At 55.5% G+C, this 11,867-nt stretch overlaps 1 protein-coding gene across 6 annotated transcripts in view; it reads left to right on the forward strand.

Annotated features, from left to right (window-relative positions):
- DCP1B (decapping mRNA 1B) overlaps positions 1–11,630 on the forward strand; it is a 50,765-nt gene extending 39,135 nt beyond the window's left edge. For 3 of the 6 annotated variants that reach the window (XM_068560624.1, XM_068560627.1, XM_068560628.1), the window contains 5 exons: positions 4,758–4,886; positions 6,388–7,080; positions 7,432–7,542; positions 9,081–9,329; positions 11,417–11,630. In XM_068560624.1, coding sequence (XP_068416725.1) covers positions 4,758–4,886; positions 6,388–7,080; positions 7,432–7,542; positions 9,081–9,329; positions 11,417–11,497 — 1,263 coding nt within the window. In that variant the 3' untranslated portion in view covers positions 11,498–11,630. Of the gene's footprint in view, positions 1–4,757; positions 4,887–6,387; positions 7,081–7,431; positions 7,543–9,080; positions 9,552–11,416 lie in introns of those variants that run through there. The other 3 variants (XM_068560626.1, XM_068560625.1, XM_068560623.1) reach the window with 3 other exon arrangements.
- The last annotated feature ends 237 nt before the right edge of the window (positions 11,631–11,867 follow it).

Here is an 11,867-nt window from a genome sequence, read left to right on the forward strand (position 1 = left end):
AACAGGGCAGGTAGAAAACAAGTTAAATGACACCAGGAAGCAGTCAGAAGGGCCGTGTGCGGCGTGGGTTCCTCGGGGACAGCCTGCCAGGCTTCTGCACGTGCCTTGGAGGCGGGGCCAGAGGCTGCACTACTGGAGACAGACACCCCCGCGGGCGTGCCTTGGAGGCGGGGCCAGAGGCTGCAGTACTGGAGACAGACACCCCCACGGGCGTCTCTGTGCGAGTCCCGCAGGTGGTCAGCGCTGCCCGCCCGAGGGCTTGTTGAACGAATGTGAACAAAGCACGGTTTCACCCGCCCGCCCTGTCACGGCCCCGACCCAGTTGCTTTCTCCCCAGCTTCGGCCAGTAACAGCGAGCTCTGGATCCGCTTTTTATTTTATTTGATTCTTCAACAGCCGTGAAAAAAATGTCCCAGTGACTTAATTATACTTTACTAATTGTACTATGTCAGGCACAGTGAAGATTCACCTTAAAGGCGCCATTTTTGCCCTCGAGGAACTTAGGTTCTGTGACGACGGCCTAACAGTGGCCAGTATAGATAAGAAATGCAAACGCTGAAGAAAAATTATTTTCTTTCTTCTCCCTCCCTCCTCCCAACACACAGACACATACGCAAACACACATACTGTATTGTTTCTATTTTATGATGTTTTGACTTGTTAAAAGTCTGGTTGAGGAGAGACTGTCCCTCCCCAACCAGCCAATTCTCGGAGATACCAGAGGCCTAGCCAGGAGGGTGCCTGTGACCGGGAGACCTAGCCCTGTCTGCCCGCCTACCCCGGGGCGAGAGTCCTCCGCCCCCGTCGTATCAGGGCCACTCCTGTCATCTGGAGCCCCTGAAATGATTCAAACACGCCAGTCCTAAAGTGCAGAGGCCCCGGCAAAGGCTGCAGCCTCGGCTCTGCCCTCGCTCCTGCTTCCTGCCCGCCCGTCACGAGGCACCCCCTGCAACAGGGGGCCCTGCGGGGCTGCGGAGCCTCTGTCTCCAGGCCCGGGGGTGGGAGCAGGAGATGTACTGCTCCCTGAGCCTCTCAACGCAGAGCTCACGCACACTCAGAAGCACCGGTGCCCGGTCCTGGGGACTGGCCACGCAGAGCTCACGCACACTCGGAAGCACCGGTGCCCGGTCCTGGGGACTGGCCACGCAGAGCTCACGCACACTCGGGAGCACCGGTGCCCGGTCCTGGGGACTGGCCCTCAGGCCATCACTTTGTACTGTACCCACAACTTGCAGTGTTTCCCTGTTTTGTCTGCCCTTCAGAATCTACATCTCCTTCGAGGCCCAGGAAGAATGCCACTTCTTACATGGAGTTTTCCCAGATCTCTGCGTTCATATTGATTGTCCCTTCCACTGCACTCACCAGTGTGTTACTCTTTAGAATGTATTTTGTTCTTCCTCATTTGTTACACTCACAGCGGCCTCTCCCGCTGCGCATAAACTTGTTGAGGTCGAAACAACGTTCTATCCGGTTGTGACAGTGTTGACATGAAGGGAAGACAGAGGTCTAATCAGTGTGCAGACTCTGCTTTTCTGTAAATTCAAATACATGTCATATGCATAATGTTCATCGCTCCAACTGTGCGATAAATAACAGAAGAAGCTCTTCCTTCTGCCGTCACAGGCCAGGTACCGTCACATCCCGTCCAGAAGCGCCTGCACGGTCCTGTGGCCCCTGGTCCACATCCTGCTCGCTTTCTCACCGCCCAGAGTATAAGCCCCGGGCCCCTCCGAGCGCCCTGCCACGCGGTCTCGGGTGACCCTTCCCGCCTCGCTGCCTCGTGCTCCCGCTGCCCCTGCGGGCGTTGGGAGCTCCTCCCAAACACAGTGACAGTGTTGCTTCCTGAGAGTGCCTTCCCGCCTCTCCGCAGGCCGGCCCTCTCCTCCCGTACTTACCTGGCAACAGGTTACGTCTCTGAAGGCTTACTTCCCGTGTTCCTTGTCCCTCGTGTGGTTTCTGATCTGCCCAGCGGGTGTATTTGCCCCCGAGGAGTCCCCTTGTGTGAGGAAGCCCTGCTTTATCCTTGCCTTACGCTGTGTCATCTGCTCTCCCAACACGTACGGACACGCCAGCCGATGTGGGGATCAGGAGTGGACCGGGCCCCAGGTGCAGGAAAGGGACATGGAAACACAGTCTTTCCTCAGGATTCTTGCTGCGAGGAAGTGGATTTCCTGTTACTGGAGGTTTTCAAGAAGAGACAGAATGATGAATACCAGGCATGTTACAGAAGAACTTCACGGCTCTGGATGCGTATTAACCGAATGACCTCTGAGGGCCTCTCCAACTCTAAACCTCGTAAATGTGTGAAAATCCCAAAAAGTAAGAGGAGCAAACATTTTGAGCTGGAGGAAGATGATATTGATAAAGTGAAGCCTGCTGACACCAGACGCAACTTTTTACGCAAAGTTAATAACGTAATTTTAAAACCTTGTTTTGGCCGATATTTTATGTTTTCTCCCCGAAGAAACAACTTTCCGTGAATCTGCTGTGAAGCAGCAGTGCTGTGACTCTGAGCTGCCTCCTCCCGGTTAGGCGCGGGGCTGGGGTGCTGGTGAGCGGGGGGAGCAGCCGGGCCAGAGCGGCCTTGGGCCGCGGGGCTACGTGCTGAGCCTTCAGAAGTGGACTGTTTTGAAGAATACGTTTATACATGTGTAACTGAATCACTTTGCTGTACACCTAAAGCTAACACAACATTGCAAGTCAACGATTCTGCAAAAAGGAAAAGAAAAGGGAAGAATAAGTGGACTGTTTCGTATTTAAGACTATATCGTGTTTTGTGGCCTAAGGCAAGAATGAATAGTTGTCCTCTAGCTATGGCTCTGACTTATTTATGAAATTAAAGAAATTACTGTGTCTTTTGATGTTCACTGAGAAAATTCAAGAGTACAAGAAAGAAAATAAAACTACCCATAATCCTACCACTCAGAGATGTCTACTTTTAGCACTTCTAGTGTACTTTCCCCCAGACTCTTCTCCCCTCGTGGACACATGTGTTTGTGTGATAAAACGGGCTCATGTGACATTGTTGTTAAGGCCTTGGGTACTCTGTCAAGAATCCATTATACTTTCTCCAACTCTGCATGTTTTTCCAAGTAGTTTAAAGTGTTTGGGTCGAGAGAGGCATAGAAACTTAAACAAGTGGAAAACGAGCTGCAGACTGTGGAGATCAGTGGTGTTTCGTTCTGGGCACTTTTTACATGACAGTGAAGCCTCATTGGTAGGTCGCCCGTCCTAGTGACACAGAAAGCAGCTTCTGGCCATTTTCCTCGGAGGGAGCTGTCTGCAGCCCACATGCGTGGGTACACAGTGAAGCAGTTTGCAACCCAGGGTCCCTGCGCACAGACAGGGCCACTCGCGGAAGTGAGCCGAGCGGCCACTTTCTCTGCGCGGCCAGCCGGCGGTAAAGGCTTTTCACGCCAACATTTTATCAGTGACTGTATGAGGCTACACTCTTGTCTTGCGTTGGTGATCCACATCTTAGAATCCAGGCCAGTGGGTCCTGCGGCCATCATTCGCCTAAGAAGAATTAGAAATGACATTTGGACTTCCCTGGTGGTGAAGTGGTTGGGAATCCGCCTGCCAATGCAGGGGACACGGGTTTGATCCCTGGTCTGGGAAGATCCCACAAAAAAAAAAAAAAAAAAAAAAACAACAACAAAAAAAGAAATGACATTTTATGACTCATAAAGTGATTTCACGTGCCATTCAATACTAGTGCCAAATATACAAATTACTGGCAGAAAATAATTAGTCCTTTGTGCAGTTAACTTTATAAACCTAAGTGAGCATGGTGGTAATTGGCCCCAGGCCCCTACATCCTTGAGTAGAAAATACAGCCAATAGCCATAAAGCACACCGGGAACCGTGGGACCCCAGGGACAAGATTGTATTCGCAGCCACTCCACCTCCCGTATGGTGAGGTGTGTCCTGGCCCGAGGGCGCAACTCTGCAGCTGAAACTAACAGTGCCGCGGGGTCCATAGTGCAGAAGGCCGCGTTTTACAGTGAGTTTTATTTGGTGTTTCAACAAGCGAAACCCAGACATCACTGCTGTGCCCTCTCTGTTATGAATCCTACTGTGTGAGTGATCGCATGGTTGGTTAGATTAATGTGTGATAATGACTCAGGGTTTGAAACGATGAGGCTTGTCTCTCGTCTCTTTCTCTGTGAAATTCTAATTTGTAGCGAGCGGCTCCGAGCACTGGGATTTGAATTACTCTGTTTGTGCAAAAAGCCATTTGTTAAATAAAGATGACGTTAGTAATTTTTACATCAGCGGTTTGGGTCGGCTTGACTTTTTGGTTTGTCGACGAAAAAGGGCTGGTCACTGTGAGGACGCAGTGCTGCAGCCTTCAGTCAACTGCCAGCCTCGCGCAGAGCCCTCCCGCGGCCCAGACGAGGCACCGAGGGGGCGCTGCCTCCACCGTCTATCCCGGAAGGGCAGGCGGGAGGCTGCAGCTGCTTCCCGGTGACCCGCGGCCTTTCAGGCATCCGGGCGTCTCAGGGCCTCCAGGTCCTGCAGGCCGACCTAATACTTTAGGGCACGGAATTGCGCAAACTAAGAAAAATTCGACCTGAATTTGACTTATACTCAAACGTAGCTTATATCAGAGGAGAGTAAGGGATTTTCCTTTGTACATGGAGATCTATTTTTTTTTAAAGTACCAACTAGATAAAATAAAGAGCAAGAAGATGCGTTCTTTTTAAAAGAGTAAAGCTTCTCTTACACCAAAAATGAGGTTCTTCTTTCCATTTCAGTGTAAAGCCTGTCCTGAGCCCAAACAGATCAGCAGCTCGTCCGCCATCTACGACAACCCCAATCTCATCAAGCCGATTCCGGTGAAGCCCAGTGGGAGCCGGCAGCAGCGCGGCCCTCGGCCCGGCCAGGTGCACAGCCCTCTGCGCGCCGCCCGGGCCTCTGTGGGGCTCCTGAGGGACCTTGGCCTGGAGCACGGTCAAGGCGGGGCCGATGCTCTGCAGGTGCCCTAAGGTCAATCCAGGAAAGAGAGATTTCAAAGTAGAGGTTTTGTCATTATTAATAATTTACTCTTCCTAGAAAGGGGTTGCAGTTTTTCCTTTTGGCATTTCCCTTACTCTGTGCTAATCCCTTGTGGACTTGAACTCCTTAGAGGATAATGTATTCTAAAAAGACAGCAACCTAATATGTCAGAGCTGACGGGACTGTTACACACGTCGGGCTGTATTCTTCTGAGGTGGAAAGCTGGTGTGCCACGGCCCCCTGAGGGAGCCACAGCCCACGCGCCCCCGTGGTGCCAGGTCCGGGGCCAGGCGCTGTGTGTGTATATGGGATTCCTGGCCTAAGGACTGGTGTCAAACCCCCCTTTAGAGCCCATGGCTTGTCATTGTTTTTGCATCTAAGATATAAGCATGACAGCAGTTTCTGTAGGAGCATATATATTTTTCAGAAGAGTCCAGCATTAGCAAAATTGCTAATCTGCAAGTCCCATCATTGAGTGTGGCTGCTTCCGGTTCTTATGGTTATTCCTCACTAAAGGTTTTTTTTAAAGGGAATTGGTTTAAATCAATTTCAAAAAAAAAAAAAAAATGAACATGGAGACCAAAAACATAAAGACTGTCTAATGCAAGTCTTATATTGAATTTTGTAAAAAAAAATAAGTCTTTTCTAATTATCTTTTAGCTTTTATTATAAGTTTGCTTTTCATGGACATTTTTTATTTTAAGAGAGAAACCGGAATATGTTGACTTTAGGAGAATCTCATGTTTTCTTAGCCCAGCAAGAGACAAAGCAGCAGGGAGACGCCAGATGACACAGGGCGGGACGGAAGCGGGTTGGTTACCAGCCACGGCGGCGCAGGGGGGGCAGGGATTGGGGTGTTACGCATCTGACGGGTTGTTATCGCTACTGTTTCGTAGTTGGAAGGATCAAGTTAGACTAAGTGACTTAGGTTTCTTTCAGCCCTCAATTTCTATAGTTCTGCGGATACTACCAGGAATTCTGAAAACCTCACATTTCTGTGTATCCTCAGTGTCTTCCTGTACTTTGCAGGGATAGATGGGCTTCCTGTTGAAGAGATCATTTGCCTTTTGGTGTCTGTAGCTTTGTGCCACAGTGGTCCCCAGCCTGTGAACCCCAGGCCCAGCAAGGCTCACGTGCCTGTTCATCAATCAGCAGATACTGATCGTATAACAGCCGTCTTGGGGGTGGGAGGGAGAAGGCTGTGAAAGTTGTTGACATTAAAAAGGAGGTCCCAAATGTGCAGAGTTTGTTGTCACTCAGCTTCTTCATCCTTTCTAATTGACTCTTTGTAAACAGAAGAAATCATCGGGTAGGTAAGTTATGTCTCACTGACCCCCATAGAACCCAATTACACGTGGCCCCATTTTCAGACGTGGTTATTTGTTCCAGACTTTAGACCCTGAACCCCAACACCTGTCCTTGACGGCCCTCTTCGGGAAGCAGGACAAAGCTACGTGTCAGGAAGCCGCGGGGCCTCCAAAGACCCTCCACCAGCAGCAGCAAGAGAAGCTTCCGATTCGGCAGGGGGTCGTCCGCTCCCTGTCCTACGAGGAACCCCGCAGACGCTCGCCCCCGGTCGACAAGCAGCTCTGTCCCGCCATTCAGAAGCTCCTGGTGGGGAGCGCAGACCTGCAGCCGCTGGCAGAGCTGCCCGAGAGCTGGCCCTGCAGAGACGCCGCCCGGCCAGGGTCTCCCCGCGGCCCCGAGGTCTCCCGCCGCGCGCACGGTGCCCCCAGGACTCAGAAGGCGCCGGACCAGCTCCAGGGCGTCCCCGGGGCGCCGGCACCAGCCGCCTTGGCCGCCGCCCTCCCGCCGCAGACGCCGGGGCCCCGGGCACTGCCGAGGCCGGCGCCCCCCGACCCTGGGCCCGGCCGTCAGCCCCCGGGGCCCAGCGAGGTCTCCCCGCGGGAGCTGCTGTGGAAGCTGCAGGCGGTGCAGCAGGAGCAGCAGTTGCCGGCGCCCGGCCGCCCCGCCCTGGCGGCCAAGTTCCCCGCGGCCAGCCCGCGCGCCCGAGCACGGAACCCCCTGGAGTCCTGGCGGGACCAGACCCCCAGCGCGGAGCAGCAGGCCCCCCTCCTGCAGGTAGGCGCTGCCGGCCGGGAGGTGCTGCCGGGGCGCGGGGTCGGCGGGACGCTCCCATGCAGGCCGCGGGCCTCAGCCCCGTCTGTGCATCGCGTCCCCGCCTTCGCCGCCTGCCTGGAAGGGGATCTGGCCTTGGCCCAGCAGTCTGGGAGCTCCTCCCTTCAGAGAGGCTTCATTCCTACAGTTAAGCCTTCATGCGACGAGGTTTGACGTGGCCGTGGGAAAAACCCAAATCTCTGACCTCGGAAACCTAGGGTCTGAAATCATTTGTAATCATTCCGGGGATGCCAGACACCTGACCTCGTCTGGTTATTTCGGTCCACAGTAAATTATTGTGTGTTCATCATCCAGGCCGTGCTTACAAGCACTGAGTGCGTGCCCCGCCCCTGCTGCACGTGGTACGTGGAGATGAGGAGCTGGGTGCCCTGCCCCTGCGGACGCCGCAGCCCGTGGGCGCTTGAGGTCAGCAGAAGAGCAGGTCACTGACCCCGGAAGGTGCAGCCTCCTTGTCTGTCTGAGCGGGTGTAGCTTAACGAGGGTCAGGAGAGGTAGAAGGCTCTCTCCCTGCCCGCGACATACACACTGGTTGCCAGAGAGGGGAAATGTTGTAATTCTTAGAAATGTTCTGTCCTCCCAGAGGAGATGGCTCTCTATAGTCACTAATAACTTAGAACAGTGAGAAAACCGAAAGCTTTTCCATTTTTTCACTGCCTGTGGGTAACATCTGGAGATCAGATGGATTTTTTTTTTTTTCCATTTGGATTGGTACAAATTCACTGAAAATGCATTGGGTTTAGAAATTAGGACGTTCTGCCTATTTATGACGTTGGTCCTTCTGTCGTGTTTTGGCAAGTAGCTTACGACAGTGCCTCAGAAATCTCTCACTTTTTGGCACAAAGACCATCGGGGTGGAGCACAGTCTTCGTGTATGTAAGACTGTGGGTCAGAGTGTTCTTGCCTGTTACTGATGAAACTCTCAGATCTGAGTTCCTGCTGCCCTGGAGACACGGCTGTTCCCTGCCCTCGTCCTCACGTCACTGTCACATTGCCCCCCTCCTTCTGCTTTTTCCCCTGCGGATCTAGATCAGACCCTAGGAAGTCGGGGCTTATCGTTGCCCATCCCCCTCTGCAGGCAGGTCCCCTTCCAGTGCTCGCGGGGTGCGGGGCCGCGGTGCTCTTCTGACTGCCCGCGAAGCCACCGCTCCTCGCGACGGCGCACAGGGACAGTTAGGCAGACCACCCGCCCTCCTCCAGGGCTACTTGGTGCCCAAGACGACGCCCAGGGAGCTTCTGAAACCGCGGCTGGCCCTGTGCCTGGTCTCATGAGCCCCTGGGCCTCAGGAGGCTGGCTAACAGTAGCGCCCTTCCCTCTCACCTGAGCTGGGGACAAGTGAGAGGTGGCTGTAAGCGTCAGGTGGGTCAGCTGTCGCCTGCACAACTGGAAACACTATTGGGACCCCTGGTTTTAAACCTGGTGGCCAAGACAGGCGGACAGACCCGCCCAGACGGACGGCCACCTGCACGTCTGCAGGAGTGGCCCCAGGGCTGCCCCCGAGACCCGAGCACAGAGAGTCAAGAGGTGGGGTGGACGGTGACCCCGCCGCCTGCCCGCCCCGCCGCACCAGGCGAGGGGGCAGGCGGTGGCCGGTGGGTCCCTCACGGCGGAAGCTCGGGGCTGCAGCCGGGCAGGGACGCGGACGGACAGCCCCGGCCGAAAGGCTGGGGTCCTGGCCTGTGTCCCCAGGCGATGACAGGAAGCCGGAGAAAGGAGGTGCTGCTCAGAGCGCGAGCTTTGCCTGCCATGGGGACCATAGTCAGGACAGCAGGCGCCGGCCGCCGGTGCCCTGGAGGGAGGAGCGGGCAGATGGAGCCTGGCCTCCCATCGCCCGCAGCCACGGACGGTTAACACTGAACCCGCTGTGTCCTCCGCGCCCTCTGCACCCGCCCCGTGCGCAAGCCGCCCTCACCCGCCCACCCGTTGGCCCGTTTCCCACCCGCAGGTCCTCTCGCCCCGGCGCGCCCCACCCGCCGCAGGCCTATCTCCGCTCATGTCGCCACTGGTGTTCGCGCAGCCCCCCTGGGCCCCGCCGCCAGAGAGGGGCAGCGGGCTCTTGCCCCCGGGAAGCCAGGACCCAGCGGCCACCCCCAGCGGCCCCCTCCTGCCCCTGCGGACGCCGGAGCCCCCCAGGACGCCGGGCAGTGCCCTGACCAAGCCGCAGCTCCAGGAGGCCCTGCTGCACCTCGTCCAGGTAGGAGGGCGCCGCCTCCCTCCTCATCGGCCTTTGCCAGCGGCCTGCTGCCCTGCTGGTGCCTGGGCCCGCTTCCCGCTCCCCAAGGGTGAGAGGGCGCTGCAGCAGCTCACCCCGAGACCAGCGCTTCTGCGTGCGTCTCAGAGACCCAGCGTGGCTCTGGGCGTTGTGATTTGGAGGGCTAAGTCCTCAAGTGCCACCCAGCAGAAGAGGCGGAGGTGAAGCCACCCCTGGGAGGGTCCCAGGTCTGTGGGGCCGTCGGGAGCCAGAGGGGAGTCGGGGGAGGGCTGCCCTGAGCCCGCGGCAGCGTCCAGGCCGTTCCTCGGGGAGGATGCAGCTGGGGCGGCAGGAGTGGCCGTGACGACCGTGGCATGTTTTATAGATGACCTTGAGACCTGCCAGTGAGGAGAGGCTGGGATGGCTTCCTCGTGCCCCTATGAAGTAATAAGGGCGGTGACGCTTGTACAGAGCTCTGGGCCGGGCACGGTGTTAGAGACCAGGACGCCGAGGCTGAGGGCCCGGCCTGAGGTCGCCAGCCAGTAAATAGCAGAGCCGGGGCCGCAGCCTGGCTGCCGCGCCCCTCCCCACCGCGCCACGGGCCGGGAGATGGCAAAGCCCACCCCTAACGCGAGACAGGCCTTGCAAAGTGCAGGGCGCTCACCCAGGCGGACCGCAGCCTCCTCCGCTCACGTACCGAGGTACCTTTTTCGCAGACGGTCCGTAAGGTTTTTGTGGTACTTTGCTTGAGTGTCAGGCGACCTTGAGAGCTGCCGGCACTTTTGCTCTGTCTCATCCTACTCAAAAAGACAGTAGTCGCCGTTGGTAAGAATGTTTTTTTTGGAGGTAACAGATTTTAGAGAGAAGGAACGGAATGGGGCCAGAAACCAGCATCTGAGTGTGAAAGCAGAGTAGCAATCTGCCAAAGACGGACGAGAAATGACCGCACCTTACTAATTCATAAATAAGGGTGTTTTCCACCTTTTCCAGAAGCCATTCACGAGAAGTTCGTGAGGACTTAGGTAGGACATCTGTAAGCTCCTTTTCTGTGAGCAATAAACAAAAACCTTGAATGTAAAAGTTCCACATTTTTTTTCTGGCTTATTCCATTTAATAACACTGTTCCAAAGATCTCTGTGCAGTAATGGGGAGCCCTAAAGTCTGGAGCAGCCCCTGGACCTCACTCGTTAGAGACCATATGTCCGTTCCCTCCACCCGGCCTGCGTTTCACGTTCCCCCGTGCTCTAGACGGCGTCTTCCCCATGAGCTGCTGGGAGTCACTCAGGCATTCAGCTTTGCTCTCTGCCTGCTGTTAGGACGCAGGCTCGTGCTCGGAGACTTTGCAGGAAAGCCAGGGTAGCCTGGCTCCAGGCCGAGCGGGAGTGTGAAACGCGGGTGAATCGCCAGAGCGATAAAGGACGGGGTGGGAGGGAGCCGTCTCCAACATCAGAAACAGAGAAAACCACCGATGGGACCGTGGCTCCCTCGGCCCCGAGAGTGGCAGGAGGGGCCCAGAGCCCGCAGTCTCACCGCTGCCGGCTTGCCAAGGCCAGAGCTTTCCGTAGCTAACGGGGGTGGTGCAGGGGGGGTGGAGATGCACTGGCTCTGGCAGGGTACCAGCCAAGCACATTGCCAGTGAAGTCTTAATGCCCAACAACGAAGGCACCCCTTGTGGGCGACTCGGGGGCCTCTCAGAGCCACCAGTGACCTCCCAGCCAGGCTCAGAGGACTGAGCTGGGTTATGTCCTCCCCGTGCAGCCTCCCGGGGGCCCCAGGTCTCTCCGCACAGGAGGCCAGGCTTCTCAGGAGCCGGCCCGCTCCGTGCTGCCCCGAGGCTGGTGCCCGCCTGAGCTGCAGGCCACGAGCACCTGCTGTGTCCCAGGCTGGCCACCGAGGACCGGCAGCTGACCCTTCTGGCCTGGCCTGCAGCCCCGCTGACTGTTCAGCTTAAAAACTAGCCGCTGTGAGCACGCGCAGGTGGAGGGGAGCATCCTAGGATCAGCTGCCCGTTCAGCCCCAAGACACAGAAAGCCTCTCGTTTCTGCCAACCAAATCACATCCCCCTGGGGCTTTTGATTTTTGTTTTCCAGAATGACGACAACTTCTTAAATATAATCTACGAAGCTTATCTCTTCAGCATGACACAAGCGGCCATGAAAAAGACTCTGTGAAAGCAAAACATTTTAAGACTGATCTCCAAGGCCCTCCGGCTCAAGGTTCTTCCATGTCAAATGTTGTTTCCCTAAATGTTTCTGCCTTTTTTAAAAAGTATGTATTATATGAAGTAAAATGCTTCAGGCTTTTTTCAGTCGCGCAGTTTTTTCATTACATTCTTCAGTGCACCTGGTGCCAAGAATTGAGTGGGTAGGAAAAGTCCTTTGCTCATATCACATGGTAAACACCCAGCTTAAATGATTTTTTTCTTACATGTACTGGGCCATTTCTAGATGAGTTGCCTCTCTGTGGGAAGGGCTGTTCTGGGAATGTGGTTTCTTTCTTATTAGCAGTCCCGGTTATTTCTGGAACTCGGAGAACGCGCCG

This window comes from Eschrichtius robustus, chromosome 13, assembly GCF_028021215.1.
Source record: "Eschrichtius robustus isolate mEscRob2 chromosome 13, mEscRob2.pri, whole genome shotgun sequence".
NCBI classification, from domain to species: Eukaryota; Metazoa; Chordata; class Mammalia; order Artiodactyla; family Eschrichtiidae; genus Eschrichtius; species Eschrichtius robustus.